Source organism: Mobula hypostoma, chromosome 8, assembly GCF_963921235.1.
Source record: "Mobula hypostoma chromosome 8, sMobHyp1.1, whole genome shotgun sequence".
Lineage (NCBI taxonomy): Eukaryota > Metazoa > Chordata > Chondrichthyes > Myliobatiformes > Myliobatidae > Mobula > Mobula hypostoma.
The window spans coordinates 71,587,946-71,610,277 of NC_086104.1; the positions used below are offsets into that span (position 1 = coordinate 71,587,946).

The following is a 22,332-nucleotide window of genomic DNA, read 5'->3' on the forward strand; positions in this document are numbered from 1 at the left end:
TGTAGTCATTGAGGCCGCTGGGGCGCGGCGTCTTCGGCACAGGGACGAGGCAGGACGTCTTTCACAGTACAGGAACCCTCCAGAGCCTCAGGCTCAGGTTGAATACATGGCAAAGTACTCCACATAGCTGAGGGGCACAGGCTTTGAGCACCCTGGTACTGACACCATCCGGTCCTGCAGCCTTGCTTGGGTTGAGACGTTTCAGCTGTCTTCTCACCTGTAGAGCTGTGAAGCCCACCATGGTGGTTTCGTATGGCGAAGGGGTATAGTCATGAGAGCAGGGTGGGGGACTGTGAGGAGGGTTAGGAGGGGAGAGTGGAATATTTTTGGCTGCTTTCAGATTTTTTCAACGATTTTTAACCAACATGCAACTGGGGTTCTTCAGTATAGTAGAAGTGACCAGAATGTGCACAGAGGCCCTTTCACCTCTTTTCGAGCTAAGGTGTCAGTTGTAATCCTGGACCTCCATTTTGAAGACTGATAGAGGCCTATCACCCATAAAAGGTAGGCGACTGGCATGAATTGTAGTTGTGATGTATTTTGAGGCCTGGTTTGGCTTGTTGATGCCAGGAAGCGCAAATTTAAAAACAACAGATAATCTTTTGTAATCCCTAAGAATTTGTTTTTATTTGTTCTTCGGGAACAGATAAAAGCAAATCTTTGGCGATTATTAAAGACTCCAAAAGTAATAGCAAACATTGATTTTTTTTTACGGTAACAGTCATACTGATTTTTATTTATTTATTTAGTAAGGGAGCATGGTAACAGGCCCTATGCACTTGTACCGCCAAGTTACACCTATGTGACCAATTAATCTAGTAGCCTGTACACCTTTGGATTGTGTCAGGAAACTGATGCGGTCACAGGGAAAATGTACAAACTCCTCACCATCAGTCAGCGGTGGCAATTGAACCCAGGTTGCTGACGTTGTAATAGCAACACACTAACTGTTATGCTACCATGTTTTGCATACTCTCATGGAGTGATCCCAAGAGCTACTTCACTTTTAATGGAGTGTTACCAAACAAAGCATGGCACTGAGTCACATTTGGACAAGAGAAGATCCAAATTTCAGTTGGAATTTTGTTTTCAGGAGCTCCATAAAGGATGCGAGAGAGAGGTGATGAAGGGTAGGGAAGGAATTCCAGAACTAAGGGTCTTGGCAACAGAAGCCATGCCAACCAATGGCAGGGCAACTAAAACTTGGGTAGAAAGACATTTATCTAATAGATCAATGCAATTGGTAAAGCTTTATGATAGTTTCCAGGAGATGTAAGTTTTAAAATTTTAACTCTTGGGGGAAAAAAAAACACCTCACATTTAGCTCTCACATGGGACAGGACGAAAAGTCTAGTAATTTATAAATAGAGATTGCTTTTTAGTAGGATGCTTGGCAGGCTGAGGCACGAATTTTGTGCTAATGTTACTTTCTCTCCCCAATAAATCACAGCAGGTTAGGTTGAATACATGTGGGACACAGTAAACTGTTTCAGCAGTACATAGCTAGTAAAAATTGTATGAGTTTGAACACTCCTGTCCTGTATACGTGTTCAGTGCATTGCCAGCATATGTTGAACTAGAATTTTACATACAATTCAAAATGTGGGATTGTCCAATTGCAGTTATCTATCTGCAAAAGTGTCTTCTTACAAATGAACACTGAGCCTAAGGGCTGGGGATGGTAACAAATATTTCACTTCTATGATCTTTAATCTTAAAATGGACACCAGTCAACTGTGGATATGGGCAGGCACTCTTCCCCATACCCAGGCATGGTACATTATTCAGGTGGGATTGCACTAGAATCACACTCTTCCTATTATCCAGCTTTGACCTTGCCCAAAGTTTATGTTAGTGGCCAAGTTAGAATTCAAGTTCAATTGTCATTCAACCTTATAGATGAATACAGCTAAACAAAACAGCGTTCCTCTGGGGCCAAGATGCAAAACACAGTATCAACAGTCACAAACAGCACATAGCACATATATAATTATGATTGCAGAAAAACATAGCTACAAAAACATAATAATATATTAAAAAATACAGCCCAACTCCGAGTGTCGTGGCCTGTAGATTGTTGGTGTATGGATGTTGTCCTGGAGCCATGTTTCTGCAAGAACAAGCCCATAGCAGTTCTCATCTTGTGCAAGATAGTACCATTGTCTAACAGGGTCTTACGATTACAACAAAGACATTCAAGGCAATCACCCACACCATCTTTTGGACCACACTCTGCGCTTTGCCTTCTTTCCTGGGTGGACGAAGCAGGCTGCGACATGGTGTACAACAAGTCTAGCTCCATCACTATCAAACAACTCGTTAGTGTGGTAGACCTGCAGTACTTGGTCCTTAATATCCAACAGTGTCTTGCAATCATGAAAAATATGTATGAGATGAACAATTAAACCTTTGGTTGGACCCAGAGAGACTGCTGGTCTGAGCATACCATTATCTTCCAAGAGGGCCCAGTGAGTAGGGGCTGACATTTACAGCTTTGGGAGTCATTGAATTAGGGCTGAAGAGAATAATTAGCTGGAGGAACTCAGCAGGTTGGGCAGCATCTGTGGATAGTCGATGTTTCTAATCGAGGCTCAGCATCAGTTCTGTTTGTCCAGAAAATTATTGAATAAGATGAGGCAATTGGGTTCCTTGTGTGTTGGCTGGCTTCACTGAATCAAGTTAATTTCAATCCATCTGTTCTTGACCTCTATTCCTGAAAACGTTTTCCTCCTCAAGTCGAAGATTCGGAAGGTCTGAAGGTCTACTCCTCAACAGTTTTCCCTGGAATAATTTTGTTAAGGACTGCATGCATTCCCAGCCACAGTAAATGGGGGTGATTTAAGTGAGTAGGGTTACTTTATTCATCTGTTTGTGACTCTCCTCCACACAGTAGATCTTGCCTTTATCAGGACACATTGTTGTACTTTTGGTCAGGACTTTTGTTTGCTGCATTTTTAATTGGACATGGAAACTCTTCATAAATGGGTGTTTGCCAAAGCATGCTCTTTGACAAGCTGGTGTTGACTGCTAGAGGTCTCGCTTGAGTATGTAATTAAAACTTGACCCTGGTCAACCTGAGCCAGAGAGAATCAATCATTAAAAAATAGACTTGGTGTGTTGTATACATGTGGTGCTTGATAAAGAACGGAGGTTGCATATGGAGTCACACTAAGCAAATCTCCCTGACCTGGATAAAGTACCGAGCTGGGCCAGTATGGCTTACTGTGTCCAAAACTCAAATGCTTTATCACAAGATGAACCAATCTGACTCAAAACTGGTGCAACTAACATAATCCCGTCAATCTTGGGCCTGGTAGTTTGAAACTAGACATTGTGGACTTCTTGCCACACTGTGCTGTTTAAATAGCTTATATTTGCTAAGCAAATAGACTTGGCTTGCTGTAAAGTAGACTGTTTGCTGTGAATCCTGCCAAAAGTTGCTTCTGGTCTTCAACACATGGGCTGATGAGTATTTTCATTTGGCACGCTGTATGTTTCAGGTCCTGTATATATCTGAGATTCCCTTGCAGTTTTTTATTGAACTAATGTACTTTGTACACAACTAGTGCACTCACCACACCCAAAATTCAAAAATCAAGTAAAGTTATTGGAAATATCATTATATTTTATTACTCAAATGAAGCAAAAGAACTGCTATTGCTGGTAGATTGTGATTGCCAGAGTTTTGGTCATCCTCCTGACACTGCCTGGAATGTTTATGTTTCTTGTCAGGAGTAATGCAGTTAACCAGCTGCTTTGTTAAAATCCACACAAAAATCTTTACAATTTATTTGGGAGAGAAATAGAAATACTACTAAAGGAAATATGGACAATGGTTGCAGTTAGAATATGTTTGTTTAACTCCAGTGATGCAGAAGTGAAACGGTGAAATTCAGATTTTTTTGAAAAAATGTTACCATTGGTGATGGGTAGCAATCATCTGAGGCAATTAAATGTTGGCCAGATGAACCATCAGGCAGAGGGGAACCATCATACACATCCCTTGTTCCATGGCCATCGCTTGGCTGCTCTCTCTCCTACAGCATGTTACAGGAGCCTTAAGTAATCACTGCCTTTCGTTCCAAATGCCTCTAGTGGATTGAGATTCAACTTGTCCCACATCACAGAGTAGATGATTATGATGTTTTTAAATATAATTTATCCAGTCAACAGGACATTATTTTTCCATTATTTTTTGCTGCAATTTATTTATGGGTTTATATGTAACATCATACAGAGAAAATCAACAAAACATCAGATCTCCGGGCAGTAGATAGTTTTACCTTTATTCACGAAATTAACTGCTTGTTTGTGGATGAGCACAAACCATCTTTTTGTTTACAAGGAAAAAGGGCAATGGACACGTTAAAAAGATAATTACATTTTTTGATTTGTTTAAAACAAATTTAGTGAAAATGAGTGAATGAAACAAAATATTAAAGGGAAGTTAAATCAAATAAATTGCAAATTTTTGTTTTGAATGAATACTATTACTATTCACGAGCTCACTGTTTATCAAGAAAAAATGTGGAAGTTAAAATTTAAGTAGAAAACACACGCAAATGTAGACACACACACACACACACACACACAGGCAGTCAAAATACAGTAGCACGACACACTTGCATCCATGAAACAACAGGCAACTAAAATATTTTTATAGTGTGGCTAGATTTTTGAGAGGAGCCGGGAATGGTGCCTTGACCTGTGTGAAGGGTAACCCCTGCAGACATAACCATTCTGACCCATTGAATGGTCTGAATACAATAAAAGCTGCTTTATCTTTCCTTGAAAGGAACTAGAGAGTGCGGCCTAAATGCCTGGGCATGCTTAAATGGACAACTGTTCGGCGTTTGAGCTGAGTGGGTGTTTGAAATCTGAGCACTGCAACAGGCTAAGAGCTGCCACAGGTCACCTGCTGCCCTCCGTGGGGATAGGCCCAGACCTTACAAGAAATTGCCCATGGACGAATTGTAGTACAAATTCCTTTCTCTACTGCCTGGCTTCTTTCACCAGACCATGGCCTATAAAATTCTGTAAAAACAATTCTGAGAAAAAAATTTCAAAGGGCAAGCGGCTGTGATGAAAGGTTTGACAGTTTTGACTTACAGTTCATGCTCTTCGTTACCAGAAAATTGAATAGTGGAGCCATGACTCTGCAATGCTTGCTTACAGATCTTATGCCATTCTGAAATGAAGCCTGTTATGTTGTGCCTTTTGTTTTCATTGCTTGCAGCTGCAAAGGAGTAATACATTGGCTTCACTGATTTTAAATTGTATTTTGACTAAATTGTCATTAGTGCAAAGGCAGTTTACACCTCCACTTGCAATGTGCAGTATATGTGGAATCGGGTATTAGCAATTAAAGTGGCATTTCAAGCAATCGTATCAAAAGAGATTACCCTGAATTCATCTGATAATGTCATGCAATGCCTAAAGAGATTGTATGGGAGTTGCAGCCCATTTGAATGGATCAAACTAATCAGAAGTAAAGCAGTAGGAATGTTCACATGATGGGTGAGTAAGTACATATGTGTTGAGCGACTGCACAACCTGTACCTTCCCCCTTAGCTCTCCCCGTTCACCCTCCCTCCCAGATAGCTAGGGGCAATCTAACAGTGCCTCTAGCCCCCTAACTCACTGGCCTGCTGGTTAATTGCCACACGGAGTCCGTGACACATGGGCAGATGATATGACATTTTCAGTTCCTGTCACTCGCGAAAGCCACAACACAGCTCACACTAGTTGCTAAGAAGCTGTCAGAAAGTGTTAGCAGTTGGCAAAAGTTGCCCTATGGCATTTCCTTATGGCATCAGCAAAAATGAGCATAAATCACCCAGTGGAGCCTGCTGCTGTACTAATGAGGCTCTAAGCTTGTTTATGGACTAGCATCATTTTTATGATTATTTCCACCTTTTCAGTTTTCCCTTCATAATTTGCCCTTCATTTGAAGCCAGGAGAAGTCAAATCTAGAAGAAACAAAGTTACTGCTGACATTTTTGTAAATGTGACCCATAGCTGCTACCATATGGCTCTCCTCGAGTAAGCTCACTGGAGTTTAGAGAGACAGAGAGAGAGAGGGAGGGAGATGGAGAGAAAAAAAAGATTAGCTGCAGACCTCACAGAGGTGATTGATGGTATCAAATTACAGGGAAAATGGAAATGCCAATAAAACTGATGCTGTCGAATTTTCTCCAAGGTTTCAATGCACTGAGGTCAGTTTGCAGGAAAAGGTAACAAAGACTAGGATGAAAAAAGAAGAGAAAGGTTTCAAGAAAAGAAGGGTGTAATACAGAATAATTTCCTTTGGTATTCCTGTAAGGGTATCCAGCTCCTGTCATCTTCAACAGAATTAGAGGAGTTTTTTAGTCATCTTAGAACATGCACCAAATTTTGCAGTGGATTGAAGACATTTGCTGCTAATGAAAATTTTGTCTTAGATTACCAGCCAGCAGTATAATTTCCCCTCCCAGATGAAAGGAAAGCAGTTCCACTTGGCTAAAAAACAGTAGGAAGAACAAACTGCAGAAAAGTCGAGTCTGTGTGTGTTTTTTTTAGACTCGTGCTAATGATGTAACAGAAACCAGTTATTTGGGGTAAGCTGCACACTGCAGATTGATTGTGGGGAACAGTCCTCACTTAAAAGCTTTCACCATTGTATCTACATAAGTCTTTACTTAAAATTTCTGTTTCTAGTGTGGGTGCTTTCGCTACATGAGAAAAACAGGAAAGGTACTGGTGAGTGTTTTATATGGAATGCAGAAAGCCTTTACTTCCCCTAATGGTGTGTATAATTCAGGTGCCCTGAAGGCATGCTTTCAGGAATTCTTTTGCCTGAGGTAATGGGAAGCAAAGGCTGTTTTAAAGCCTTGATTATTCTATTGATGCACAAAGCTGGAAAAAGTCATAGCTGGATTATAGTAGATATTTCCATAAATTATCAATGAATCCTTCTCTAGTGAGGCAGTGGGGCATTACTGGTAAATGAATCTGAAGGTTTTTTTTTGGCATAAATGGAAAGTTATATGTAAAGAAGAGGGTTGATGCAGAGACATCAAGATGGGGGAGGGTTTGTCATTAGGTTCAATGCTGTTCAGAATTTTAATCAATACTGTATATCCATGACTTATTTCTATATGTGAATAATAATCCTACGTGTACAGTATTTACACTCAAAGATTTAAACAGATGTTGATCTGTGTTTGCTATTCATGTTATTATAGTGGAATGGAAGAAATTGGCCTGCCTTACAACAAAAAACAGCATTTACTTCAAACTCAGTGATAGTATGACAGCATGTACTGCACACACTATGTCTTATTAATGAAGCTCTGAGTGCTTTTAATTTTGACTTTCCCTGTGAACTAAAATAATAGCCCCAGCTATAATGTTTAAGGACTTTGCATACTTAATTTGCAATTTATTTGCATGTTATTTTTCCCACATACTTAATGATTGTCGGGAAATGGGGAAGAGCACTGCTGGAGAACTGAAACATCGTTCACTTTGCACCCTGCGTTGGCCTCAACTAATTTCGGGTCAGGAACAATATAGGTCACGTTCATTGTAGCTTCCCACTGCAATACAGAGGGATTTAACCTTTGCCTCAGAACGGCACCCCCTACTGCACCAGGACAGAATTTTCACTTCCCATGCCATTTGGCCTCATACCAGAGTTGACAATTTATTGTCAGTTCACAGTGCAGTGATGGCTAATCTCATGCTGTGAGTTTGTATCCACACACTGTAAGGATGGGACCAGCTAAACTAAATTTGAATAGGGCTCTGGGTCACAGGCACTTCCCATTCCTTCTGACCCAGAAATGAAAGCCCAGTCCTGCAGGTTTACCCAATTCATTAGCATTAACAAAAGTGTTAAGAGATTAGGATTTGTTTTACACTAAGACTGATGCTCAGGTAAATGTATTAATGGATGCTGAAAATCAACCCCTTATCTCTCCTGACCTCACTTTCACTGCAAAACTGACAGGGCCGTGTGGTGAGTGATTCTGAAGTTGTAGCTGCCTTCCACAATGTTGTATCTTGTACCACTGGGCCATTTTAGAATTATAAACGTTCGTTTGTTGATTGTGTTTGCATCTGCAGCTGTGTATTATGAGCAGCTTTAAGCCGAAATGACACTAGAAATCCAGGTGAGAGTAATAATGGTCCCTATTCTACCACTTTGGCACGAATGTTGAAGCCATTAGTGTCATCCAAACTGTATCATGTGCCCTGTGTAAGCACGAACAGATGGTTTGTGTCTTTGACAGCAATGTTACTTTTTTTCTCTTTCCAATGCTAGGAAGCCAGTATTATAGTAATTAGGAAGTGCTACACAAGTACTAGACAGGTTGAATGGTGATCTCTTTGCCCCCCACCCCATCCAGCTGGTCGTCTGCCCAGTTTTAAGTTGCAGATCTAAATCTTTCAGTGGTTAAAATAAGATTGGGGCAAAGATGGCGTACATTGGGCTCAGTACCATGTTGTCTCATTTCTGTTGAGACAATGAAGGAAAATAAAGGGTTTGCTTCCATGAGCTGGAAGGTGGAGATGGAAATAGTCCTTACGTGACGTCTTCCCCCTCCCCAGTCTCCTGCCAACGCTCAAAGCAAAGCTGAGGTGATCAGCCTCAAATGCTCTTGGGGCACTGACTGAAGAGGTCTGATGAGAAGCTTAGAAGCTCTGATGAGTCATCTGCTGTTGTACATGACTTTGTAAACAAGATTGCACTTGTACCCCACTCTGGAAAATGAAAGCCAATTTATTTTAATGTATCTCATGCTAAAAGTCCATGCCTTGGTAAGCTAAGGCTTAATTTATCTATACCCAACACACCTGGCAAACACGGACCCATTTAAAAAACGAAGTTCCCTCATGTTGTGCAACATAAAAACAATACAGAAACCTAAATGACCAAAAAGATTGCCTTAAAACTGCATGTTTGATGTACTGACAGGTGATGGCTTGGACAACAGTGTAGCTTCACCAAGCACAGGAGATGATGATGACCCAGACAAGGATAAAAAACGTCAGAAAAAACGAGGCATCTTTCCAAAAGTAGCCACAAACATCATGCGAGCATGGTTGTTCCAACACCTCACAGTAAGTGAAACATGAACTCGATACCACCTTGAGATGCAAGTGCGTGGGGGTTGGTGGGGGGATGTGGACTGGTGTTTCCAGGGATTTTTCTCATGCTTTTGTGTAAAGGCTCAGTTGGTTGGCCCATATAGAAACAAAAAAGGATTGCACGCCAATTATAGTGCCCAGCCAATTCCTAACCCCAACTGCTCCCTGCCTGTCCAGCCACCTCCCTTAGTTTAACTGATTCCCCTCTACATTGACTCATTACAAGAAAGTGCAGAAAGGGAGAATTGTATGATTGCACAAGGCCATGGGGACCCACTTTCAAGACAACATGGTGGATAGAAAGCCATCCTTTAGCAAGCAAATAAATTGCACATTGGCTTTCTGCAATTAGGGCTCAAGGTTGTTTTAAATTTTAACATTGCAAGATGTCAATGGTTCAAGCAAATTGTCATTTGGGAAGAAGCAACAGGCAAAGTAAGAATGCCTCCTGGTTTGACATCCTGAAAGCAGCTGCGTAATGTTGAACTGGAAGTTATGGTAAGCTAAAACATTACATAAAGGAGAAACAGTTCTAAATTGGTTACTGTAAAATATTGAAATCGGGTCTAATGCCATCTGAGGAGAGAGGAACAGGGTTAATATTTTGAGCTGGTAATCTTTTCTTTTGAATAGTAGTGGCTATTTATTTACACAACATTTTTTTGCCTTCTCCCATTTCGTAGAAAACTAGGTTCCAAGGAAGCAGGAATTTTCTGGTTTAGTGCCCATACAACTGTTGTTTAACTGTGAGCCTGGTCAACAGAATATTTGTTAGCGGTTACATTGTTCACATTTGTACTTAGAGGTGAAGAACGCAGTGCAAGGAAAAATAAAACCTGAATATCAATATTGGACCACCCTTGCTATTGATGTGTATTGAGGAACTGAACAGATACAGATTGATCAAATTGATCATATTTGTTGAACACATGGTGCAGAATGAGGCCATTCAGCCCATTGAAATGATGGTATGTCTTTGATGTGAAGAACTACTGCAAGGAGGCATTAAAACTTATAAGCTTGAAACATTTTGTAACTGTGCAGAAAATGACATGAACATTTTAACACCTGTTAATTATAAGCCACAGAAAGGATAAGTTGTTATTTAGACTTGAATCATGCCAATTTAGCATGAATTAGACACGGATGTCTTGCCAGTATTGGTGCACAACATGCACAATGTAATTGAATGCAAATCTACCAGAATGTCACAGTATATAGCCGACTCAGTGGAATCTATATTTGAAAAGCTTATCTTCAAGGAATGATGATTGGAGAGTAGCAAAGAATGAGCTGATAACATAATTAGATGTATTGGATAAGTGGAAAGTCCGGTGAGATCATAAGTGACATGAAAGTTAATTTAGGCGTATTACTTTGAAATAAATTGAGGGAAAAAGAGCAACATACAAGATGCTGGAAGAAGTCTGTGGGTCAGGCAACATCTGTGGAAGAAATGGACAGTTAACATTTTGCGTTGAGGCCCTTCACCTGGAGAAGGAAAAGGATAACTAGAGGTAAGATTAAATAAACAAATGTTAAATTTGAGCCAGAGAGCTGGATGTTCCTCTACACACAAGCTGTGATCGCCATGTGGAGAGAGCATTGAATTGATTGAAAACCTCAGAATTATTTAAGAGCCAACTGGATTCTTCTTCCTCTTCACACGTCCATCTGTCGCATAGTTCCTTCCACTGGTGATACAAAGGTAATATTTTGCTTGATGAATGACACCTAGGGCTGATCCAGGTATGGCTCCAAATGGATACTGCAGTGTCAGAAATAGTGTCACTATGTGAATGAATGTCCTTCTTTATCTGAATTTGCCATGTGATGGGGATCCATCTTGATTCTCGGCTTTGCAACTTAGAATCAGTGATAGCAGTACCTTGAATATGACCTTGATAATAGACAGGTGCAGTCCACATTGCATAGCCATTCACAATGGCAGCCTTATGTAAGTAACTTCTTGATGCAGGGCCTCAACCCAAAATATTAAATGTCCCTTTACCTCAATCCAGTATGTTCCTCCAGCAGCTTGATTGTTGCTTCTGATTCTGGCATTTGCAGTCTCTCTGCTAATGTAATTTCCATTTGAGTGCATTGTTGCATAAGAACAAAATGGAAGTAGTAGTTGGCATACTGCTCCCCACACTAGCTCCTTCATTCAATAAAATAATGCTGATCTGGTTCCTTATCCATCATAACATCCAATACCGATGTCCCCTGATCCTCACCATATCCAAAAATCTATTGATCTCAGCCTCAAGTGTACTCAATGACTAAGCATCTCCTGCCCCTGAGGTTGGGGATTTGAAAGATTTACGACTTTCTGCATTTAATCATGTCCTAGCCATGCTGTCTGTTTGAAAATGGTATTCAAATTTGAGAAAGTTCAAGTTTTGAGGAATTATGTTAAAAAAGCAAACTGAATTGTAAGTTGTTTCTATGGCAGCTTGTTGTTACCAGCTGTGGAAAAGGCAATTAGCTCCATGCTTTGAATCCCTGCCTAATGTAACTTCATAGTTAACGTATTAGGTCAAATTTTTTTAAGAGAGAAATATGCTTAAAGGAACCTCACTGCTTTCTCTTCTCAGTCTCACTGACATTTACCTCTTGCCCAAAGAACTTGGTCTTCCCACCTGCATTTGGATCAAAATGGCAGTTCCACACCAGTTAACATCTGCAAATTTTGAAAATAAGCTTCCAAAATCTACCAATTTTACTAAACACAAAGTTTACCAATCTAAGAACCGCTAATTTTTGAACAAAAAAACAATTATTTTAATAGTAACCAATAGCTTGATTAAACACAAATGAGTGAAAGACTAGTTTGAATCAAATTAGTAAGAACAGTGGAATAAGAAAGCTTTAAAAATATGAATTTCGATTGCAGAATATTATCACTGACGCCTTGTGAGCCTCTGACAACAATTTTAGCACACTTTCCAGTTTGTCACAGTTTTCCATTATTAAACAAAGAGGAAAACAGCATTCACACTTTACTTCTAAATCTTGGATTCCAGTAAAACTGGTTTCAGTCTCTTGTAATTTAAAACTCGTATGAAAGATAAAATAAAGCAAAATGAAAATTATTAATCTAATTTGTAAGCCTTATTCTCAGTAATATCACTGTACCTCAACCTCATATCTATATCTGTTCATCTTTGTACTTTGGAAGCATGTGGCATGGGCTTCAATATCTAGCACTGGTTTAGTGGTGGTAATTGATAGCGCACTTGTGGTAGTGCTGTCGTGCTTTTATCAAGTTGATCTCAAGATGCAGGCTTTCTGAAGAGACATTCAAATGCCTTGCTAGTATTAAGATTAAATATTTGTTTACCGCCACATGGAGATAAAACCTTCATGTAGTTCCAAGGGCAATTCTGCCAATTGATTTTTGAATGTGCATAAATGCACTCAATACCACGCTGACACTGTGTCACACTCTGCTCAATCACTACTCTATGTCACAGCCTTCCCGTCCTTATTACCAATGGCAGTAAAGCCTCAAAGAACATAAAAGGGTCCAGTGAATAGTTGATGACTAAATTATGTTTCCCATGTGGACAAAATATAAAAGGTGACCAGTTTGGTGTAGCAAAAGGCAGAGGGTAACATGAGTCCCTGATGGCATGCTTTAGTTGAATCAGTATTTCAAGTATTCTAAACAAAACAGAACTTCCAGAACATATGCAGGTAATTCAGCCTGTTTGGTCCACACTGGTGATTATCGTTCACGTCAGCATTCTCCCATTCTTCAAAGATCAAATATCAAGCAAATAAAAATGCTGGAAACTATAACTAGTCATAACAATGTGAAATCAAAGTGTAATTAGATAACTTGTAATTAGTTAGAAATTAGAAGTGGTGTAAAGTAAGCTGCAGAAACTAAATGAAAACATGTTCGAAAATTGTCATTGGCCATAAATGGAGACTATTGCTTTGGTTTCCCATGTAGTCGCTCTTTGTTACTTCAGTGGAACAACAGGAGGGGGAGGGTTGTACGTTAATTTAAAGTACTGACATCAACTATTGTTAATAGCAGTACTTTTAAAAAGCCACTGAATTTGGATCTTCCCGGTTTTAGCAAGATTAATCGTGTATTGATGAGGAACCCATGGAAACTGTTCCAGTTAAAACTAAGTAAAAGGAGCTGTATATGTCATTGTTTGTATCATTTGTAATGATTATTCATCTAGAGGACAGGGCATTTGAAATAGCACCATCTATTACCTAGTGATGACTCACTAACCTGTTGCCAAAATATATTGTAACAGCCAAAGTTACAAATCTTAGTATTTGAAGGTATGAGTTCAATTAACCTCGTTGCCTAATGGAGCAATCTAGTAAATGTTTAATTATTTTAATATTATTGGTTTTATTTTTAAATGGATGGATTTATTGAGGTTAGGGTTTCCTAAATGGGAAAGGCTGTGTACATGATGGTACTGATTTGAATACAAAGGGTAAGGAAATCACTCTGCTATTATATCGTGCCTTGGTGAGACTGCATCTGGAGTTATCGTGTGCAGGTTTGGTCTCCTGACCTGCAAAAGGATGTACTTGCCCTGAAGTGAGTCCAGAGGATTGACTTCTTTGGATTTACAAGCATGAGAGATGACTTCATTAAAACATTCAACATTCTCCTTTGGCTTTTTAGGCTAGATGTAGGAAAAATGTTTTCCCCAAACTAAGAAGTCCAACACTGGGGGCACAGTTAGAGAAAAGTGGTAAGTCAGTTCAGACTGGGATAGAGAGAGAAATCTCTTTCTTTGTGTGGTGAACCTTTGGAATTCTCTACCCGGAGGACTGCGGAGGCTCAGTCATTTCATTCATTCAAAATACAAATCAAGAGTTTCAAGAGAAAATGGTGCTGAGGTAGAAGACCAGACATGGTCTCAGCAAGTAGGAAAGTGGTTTTAAAGGCCTACCTTGGTTAGTGCTGCTCATTTTTCATACATCTTATGAACAAACCAGCAGCATCAATGGCTGGGTGAAATCTGAAACTACCTTCTGTCTGCCCCCTCAGGTGGAAATAAAAGATCAACTTGTGAAATGTTGTGGGCGACAGAGAATTCCATACGATCAAGCCCGTACTGCAGTGGGCTGGACATTCGGGTCCCCTCTTTGTCTGCAGTTCAGGGGGTCACAAACTCTCCCAGTCTTGCTGTTTCTGGCCTGCTTCTTGCCCATCCCCAGGACTTCAGATTTCCCTCCCAACTGGCTTCTGCAAATGACTACAGCCAATAAAATGTAAATATTAACTATTTTTAATGTGCCATCACAGTTCCACAGTTTTTTTTCCCTGAAGTTTTGCAGTTTTCCTTGGATTTCAGTCATGAAAGCTGATGAAACGTGGCAAGTTATTTCCAGTGTCTTGGGCAAAATGATCCGTGAATAAGGATCACGTAAACAGAATATTAGGTGATGATCACACAGCCATTTGTGGGAACTTGCTTTGTGCAAATCAAACTGACTTGTTTCTGATATCACAATGGTGACAACATTTTATAAATACAGTGATTTCTGGTTAATTGAGGCACAATGGGACCAGTATATATTGGTCCAATTAAGCTGCTGCACAAATTAGCCGAAGTTTCTTGGAAATAGTTAAGAACATTAAAGAGGCAAACTACCATTTAAATAGGTAACAAATTATGTGTTTAAGCAAAATACAGAACAAATTGGAACACTACCAATATTACTACAGTACTATAAAACTGTGTATTAGTTTCTAATTGTATTGGACAGAGGAATTCACACAGTGTAAGCTGCTGTGTTCTTTAGGTTGACTGTAAATGAACAAAGTCAGTGCAGACCATGCTTTTGCTGATTACATCCACTATATCTTCACTTTCATTGTAACATTCAAGATGATTGCCAATACCTTCAAATTCTTTGTAGTTCATAATTTGTTGAAGTCGTGAAATCGTTTTATTTTCACTTCCAACTGTTTCTGACATCTCTATGCGTGAATGTTTGAAACCACAGTCTGCTTATTTCTCACCAACTATCAGTAACAGAAGTCAATGCTTTTTGAGCACAAGCACAGGCAACTGACACTATTTAAAAAAACCTTTTGCTCTAAGCACAGTGTGGTGTTTAAAAGCCAACACAAGCGCTCACAACTGATGCTAGTTCGAAACTTCAGCAACAATCTCCTGTCCCAAATAAACAAAGGGTATCCCTGCTATTTTCTCAATTAGTTTTTGTTTTTCCAAGTGTTGTCCCAAATAAGCGGCTGCCTTGATGATTGACTGATGGCTCAAGTAACCGGAATCCACTGTATCGTATTGGCTGGAGGATGCCTTAAGGTTATGGAAAGCATAAAAATTCAAGTCTTTCACTCCCATTATATTAGACAGCAAGGCAAATGTGAAATTGTGTGTGACTCATCATCTTATTTAGCAGATGTGTTAAAAACTGGAAAGGCTCAGTAATTCAACGCTGGGAAAAATGACTTCTGTTAGATTGTGAATTAAGAAGCACTAAATTACAGGAGGAGCCATTAGGTCCTTCCATGGAAATGAAATATAAGACAAGATGTTACGAAGTATTTTGGTCAGGTTAACTGGAAGGAAAATTAAACTTTCATTGTTTTACGTCATTGTTTTAGTTTGTACCATACCTGTTATATAGCCTTCCTTTCATATCCTCAAAGCCACTGAAAGCAAATAAACTGGAAATTAAAACCTTGGCACAAGCTCTGGCTGTTGGACTTCTCCTTTGAGGTACTTTGCGGCAACTAAAGACCTGTGTGCCTTTTGCAGGTGTAAATTTGTGACAGTAACCACCTTTTTGTCTTAATAACAACTCCTAATGTGTGAAACCTCCTGCACTAATATTTATTGCGTGAACTGAAAGAAAATGTTAGAAATATGAGTCACCCTGCTTTGTGTTGCCAGTGTTTGTAATAGTGGGATTGCCGTGAGGTGTATTTTGATCAGAAATTGTGTTTTGAGTGGTCTTCCCTCCTCCCTTTCCCAGAACTGTTTGCTGCTTTCATGTTGGATTTATTGAGAAAAATAGAACTGCCCAAATTCCCAGTCTGAGCATGTTTTAGCACAGCTCCCCAATGGAAAAGCAATTTGTGAAATTATGTGATGGAGTAATTAGACAAAGCCAGGGCTTTTTGATTGCTGCCATGCGTGCACATTGTAGGCATCTTAACTGCTGCAGCAATGCATGAACAGGCTGCTGAAAGTGTCCTGGTTGATTTGTAAATAAGACTACAGGATAACCATAGATGAAAGCATTCAAAGGTCTACCTCATGAATTAGTCACAGTAAAGCCTTTGAGATCTGTAAAATGCACATGTAGAAATCTGAACTGAAAAAGCTGCATGCCTCTTATAATATAATTAGGACCTAATTTACCACCCTTTTGCACACATGTAATAATGTCTAGATATTTATTTTCTCCTTAAACACATTACATGTACCTCTGTGAAGCAGTTATTGAACAGAAACAGGTGTGGAGACATCTCTAATTCATTTCTTCACTGTAAACACAGAGCAGTTTAAAAGAAATATTTACCAAAAAGACAGTGCACAAAAAATTGCGAATGCCAGTAAATGACATGTTAATGGACAGTTGCCCTTTACCGACTGATGGATTTTGTGATGGTTAAGTAAATTAAAGCAAATGTAAGAAAAATCAATAGCCATGCAGAGGCCTGGTTGAGGCTCATAGAGTGCAGACAGAATGACAGATGTTCTGCATATGACCTAGCTGAGAATTAATGCTTGTAGTACTCGGCACACATTGAACTGCTTTTTCCTTTGCAGAATTTTTTTTTGCTTAAACACTGCTAACCCTTTGCAATTACCAAAAGATCCTCCTTAAAGAAATGAAGCACTGAATTCTGATTGCTTACTTATGCATCCAAAGACAAAACAAATACACTTGCATTATAACCTAGAAAAGATGTATTAAATCAATTCAGTGATTTATTTTAAGAGTAGTTTATAATTTCTGTCTTCTATCTATGTTGAAAATGGAAGAATAATCTGAGTAGCTTGTCAGCACTGTATGACATTAAAAAACAACATCTTACCTTTATAAAGTGAACGTTATAGGCAAAATGATCCACAGTGCTTCTCAGAGGCAATGCCAAACAAAAATTGGCGCTGAGTAAAGCTTGGACAAATGGATTTAAGGAGGGTCCTTATGGAAGAAAGAGGGGAAGAGGCAAACACACAGAGAAATTAAGGGAAAAAACTCCAGAGTGAAGAACACTAGGAATTTGAAGGCACATCTGGCAATGGCCGAGTAACAACATTCAGAAATGATAAACTGGGCAATATTGGAAAAACTCAAAGAATTCTCTGTGCTGAAATTAAAAACAAAATCTGCTATTGCTGGAAAACTGAAAAGAAGAAAATGTTGGAAATACTCTGCAGGTCAGGCAGCATCTGTGTAAAGACAGACTTTTATTGTTTCAGAATTGAGACCCTTCATCAGAGCTGCTGGATGGTCTGTAATTGTTTAAAAAGGCTCTTATGCCTGAAGTGTTAGGTCTGTTTCTCTTCCCCAGATGTGGGATGACCTGCTAACTTCTGTGGATTGTTGGCCTGGATGGTTATAGTCAAGTCAAGTCAAGTCAAGCTTATTGTCATTTCGACCATAAGCTGCTGGTACAGTACAGAGTGAAAACGAAACAACGTTCCTGCAGGACCCTGGCGCTACATGAAACAACACAAAACTACACTAGACTAAGTGAGACAGCACAAGGCTACACTAGACTACTTAAAACAACATAAAAACTGCACTAGACTACAGATCTGCACAGGACTACATAAAGTGCACAAAACAATGCAGAGCAGTACAATAATTACAAGACAATAGGCACAGTAGAGGACAAATTACAATATAATAATAAATGATGTAGATGTCAGTCTAGACTCTGAATATTAAGGCTTGAGGGAAGAAACTGTTGTACAGTTTGGTTATGAATGCTTTGGTACCTCTTGCCAGGTGGCAGGAGGGAGAAGAGTTTGTGTGAGGGGTGGGTGGGATCCTTCACAATACGGTTAGCTTTGCGGGTGCAGCGTGTGGTGTAAGTATCTGTAATAGTGGGAAGAGAGACCCCGATGATCTTCTCAGCTGACCTCACTATCCACTGCAGGGTCTTGCGATCTGAGATGGTACAATTTCCGAACTTGGCCAAGATGCAGCTGCTCAGGATGCTCTCGATACATCCGCTGAAGAATGTGGTGAGGATGGGTGGTGGGAGATGGACTTTTCTCAGCCTTTGCAGAAAGTAGAGACACTGCTGGGCTTTCTTTGCTGTGGAGCTGGTGTTGAGGGACCAGGTGTGATTCTCCGCCAGGTGAACACCAAGAAATTTGGTGCTGTTAACGATCTCTATGGAGGAGCTGTCAATGTTCAGCGGAGAGCGGTCGCTCCGTGTCCTCCTGAAGTCAACAACCATCTCTTTCATTTTGTTCACATTCAGAGACAGGTTGTTGGCTCTGCACCAGTCCATTAGCCGCTGCACCTCCTCTCTGTATGCTGACTCGTCGTTCTTGCTGATGAGACCCACCACAGTCGCATCATGGGCAAACTTGATGATGTGATTCGAGCTGTGTATTGCTGCACAGTCGTGGGTCTGCAGAGTGAACAGCAGTGGACTGAGCACACAGCCCTGGGGGGCCCCCGTGCTCAGTGTGATAGTATTGGAGATGCTGCTCCCGATCCGGACTGACTGAGGTCTCCCAGTCAGGAAGTCTAGGATCCAGTTGCAGGGGGAGGTGTTCAGGCCCAGCAGTTTCAGCTTTCCAATCAGGCACTGAGAAATGATTGTGTTGAATGCTGAACTGAAGTCTATGAACAGCATTTGAACGTACATGTCTTTTTTGTCTAGGGCTAGGTGGAGGGTGGTGGCAATGGCACCGTCTGTTGAGCGGTTGGGGCGATACGCAAACTGCAGGGGGTCCAGTGAGGGGGGCAGCAGGGTCTTGATGTGCCTCATGACGAGCCTCTCGAAACATTTCATGATGATGGATGTGAGAGCAACGGGATGGTTGTGAGAGGTCGGGAGCAGTGAAAGTTATCTGAAAACAAGAGTGAGAATTTTAAAACTGGGGGACATGAGCACAAAACTGAATTTGTCAATGTGAATTGGAATGAAATTAGGTTAGATTGAATGAGGAAATCCAGCAAGGAAATCACTGGAATAAAAACATCTGGAAGGACTAAAGGTGTGCATGAGTGTTTCAGCCCAGAATAGGCGAGGTGGGAAGGGGTCAGGTGATGTTACAAAGATGGAAATAATGATGATTGCGGTGATGACATGAATGTGAGTGCAGTAGAGATCTGCTATGATTTAAAATTAGAAGCTAACCCAACCACGGCCAATCCCAGTACAACGCAAGCCTGAGAACTGAACCTGGTTTCAGCTGAATCTGGGGTATGTGCCAAAATCTGAAAGATCTACTATGCTGCGCACATATTGCCATTGATGAGGCTGCAGGACACATACCTATTATGAGGCAAATTATCTATTCCTCGGTAGAATACTGATTCAAACCAAAATATTTATCAGTACGTGTATTTAACTTGTTCTAAACTAAAAATAGTTAGGTCTTATCAAGCTGGAATCAGGTAACCAGACTCCGGAGCCCAGTGCATTTCAGTAGATGAGGAAAGAAAGACTTTGTGTGATCAAACAAGTGCTTAGTTTGGGAAGGATGAAGGAGAACAGGTCAGTCACAACAACATGGGGTGCCAAGAGATGTCCAATGACCACTATGCTCTTGATAAGTCATTTTCCTATTCCATAATTAAAAGGGGTTAAGGTGTTACACGACTCCTTCCTTTCCCTATAGTCCTTTATTTTGGACTGGTCAGAATCAGAATCAGGTTTATTATCACTGGCATGTAACTTAGCAGCAGCAGTTCAATGCAATACATAATATAGAAGAGAAAAAATAATAAATAAATCAACAAATTAATAAATAGATTAACAAAACGTGCAAAAAACAGAAATACTGTATATTTAAAAAAGTGAGGCAGAGGGGAAGAAGCTGTTCCTAAATCACTGAGTGTGTGCCTTCAGGCTTCTGTACCTCCTACCTGATGGTAAAAGTGAGAAAAGGGCATGCCCTGGGTGCTGGAGGTCCTTAATAATGGACGCTGCCTTTCCGAGACACCGCTCCCTAAAGATGTCCTGCGTACTTTGTGGGCTAGTACCCAAGATGGAGCTGACTAGATTTACAACCCTCTGCAGCTTCTTTCTGTCCTGTGCAGTAGCCCCCCGCCCATACCAGACAGTGATACAGCCTGTCAGAATGCTCTCCATGATACATCTATAGAAGTTATTGAGTGTATTTGTTGATATGCCAAATCTCTTCAAACTCCTAGTGAAGTAAAGCCGCTGTCTTGCCTTCTTTATAACTACATTGATATGTTGGGACCAGGTTAGATCCTCAGGGATCTTGACACCCAGGAACTTGAAACTGCTCACTCTCTCCACTTCTGATCCCTCTATGAGGATTGTTATGTGTTCCTTCATCTTACCCTTCCTGAAGTTCACAGTCAGCTGTTTCGCTTTACTGACATTAAGGGTCAGGTTGTTACTGCGGCACCACTCCACTAGTTGGCATATCTCACTCCTGTACGCCCTCTCGTCTCCACCTGAGATTCTACCAACAGTGGTCGTATCATCAGCAAATTTATAGATGGTATTTGAGCTATGCCTAGCTACACAGTCGTGTGTATATAGAGAGTAGAGCAGTGGGCTAAGCACACACCCCTGAGGTGCGCCAGTGGTGAAAGCCTGCTATTGACAACTGTGACTAGGATTCTATTACCTTCCAAAGTGAGCGCTCATATTAGTGGATATCTTGCCAAACGTCTGGTTTAACAGTGAACCTTGAGAAAATGCAGATGCAGTAATCTGGAGTAATAAAAAACAATCTGCTGGAGGAACTCATGGATTTAGTAGCATCTGTAGAGGCAAAAGGATGGTTGTTGCTTTGATTGAAACCCTGATTCAGGACTGAGATGCACGTTCACAGCCTGAAATGTTGATCATCCTTTTACCTCCACAAATGCTCTCCATTTCCTCCCACAAAGTTCCTTCAGTAGATTTTTTTAGTTTAACATTTGTGACAGTATGAGAGAAAAACAATTGGTGCCATTGTGGGTATTCTCCAACTCTAGGGAGGCTGTTATGTAGCCATTGAAGGAATACATTTGTTAATTGCAGTGGCGTTGATTTGTTTTATGACTCAAGGTGTGAGGCAAAGAATGAACACTTCATTCAAAATACTTAATGTTGCCTGGTGAACTGGCACCAAGGAAATTGACTAGAAAATCCTAAGATGGTTGATAATAATTTAAGAGGCTGTTAGAAAACTTATTTTCTTAATCTGATATTTCAAATTGAGGCACAAAATTACGAATGTAGTATTTTAGATAGCAGACCAGATGGATTATCTATTTGAATAAGTTACATTGAGTTTCTGTATCGCTAACTTCTCTTGGATATTTTGGGAATTCAGGAAGTACAGCTTTATATTTGGAGTTTCCTTTTTAAGAGTCTTTAGGTATCGTTAACAGTTCTCAATTTTGGCACAGTCTTAACTGCCAAGTGTATGTTTCAGCTCATTCCAAAAATATTCAGCTCCTAGTGTCCCTTTGACTTAGTATGTAGTCAGTGACTTGTCAGAGGAGAAGATCTTCATAGAGCAGGAAAGAATCCTAAAGCTCAACTGAATTATTATTCTGTAATAAATCTCACCTCCCTCTCCCAGCTTCTCATAAATACTTTATTCCTTTGTTCTATGCAAATTAATGCAATTGCCAATATGATTTGTTTATAACATTTCTTTAAATGGATTCCAGCCACCAGAACATTTTTTTCCCCCTGAAAGCATTTTGCTCACCTCCATTTCTCTTCAGTTGAATTGGGAAATTTCTTTATTGTAACTCTCTAACTTTTAAGTACTCTTTTCACCTCTCGATTGCTGCTTATGGTGAAATTTTGCATTTGTTCAGGAGGAAATCTTACTCTGTTTACTTCATATAGGCAGATCTAATTACCTTTTAGGAGATAAAAATTGGTATCTAAGTTGTGATGAATGGTAAACACAATTCAACTTGATTTTCTTGAAAAATGTAAAATCTTTAAGATCATTGAATAAAAACTTTAATGAAGGCAAGTGACAAGGAGGAAAACTTGCTCCATTTCCT

General features: G+C 40.1%; 1 protein-coding gene across 2 annotated transcripts in view; it reads left to right on the plus strand.

Moving 5' to 3' along the window:
- meis1b (Meis homeobox 1 b) overlaps positions 1-22,332 on the plus strand; it is a 211,046-nt gene that overhangs the window by 67,265 nt on the left and 121,449 nt on the right. For both annotated transcript variants that reach the window (XM_063056111.1, XM_063056112.1), the window contains exon 8: positions 8,960-9,105. In XM_063056111.1, the coding sequence (XP_062912181.1) occupies positions 8,960-9,105 (146 nt within the window). The remainder of the gene's footprint in view (positions 1-8,959; positions 9,106-22,332) is intronic.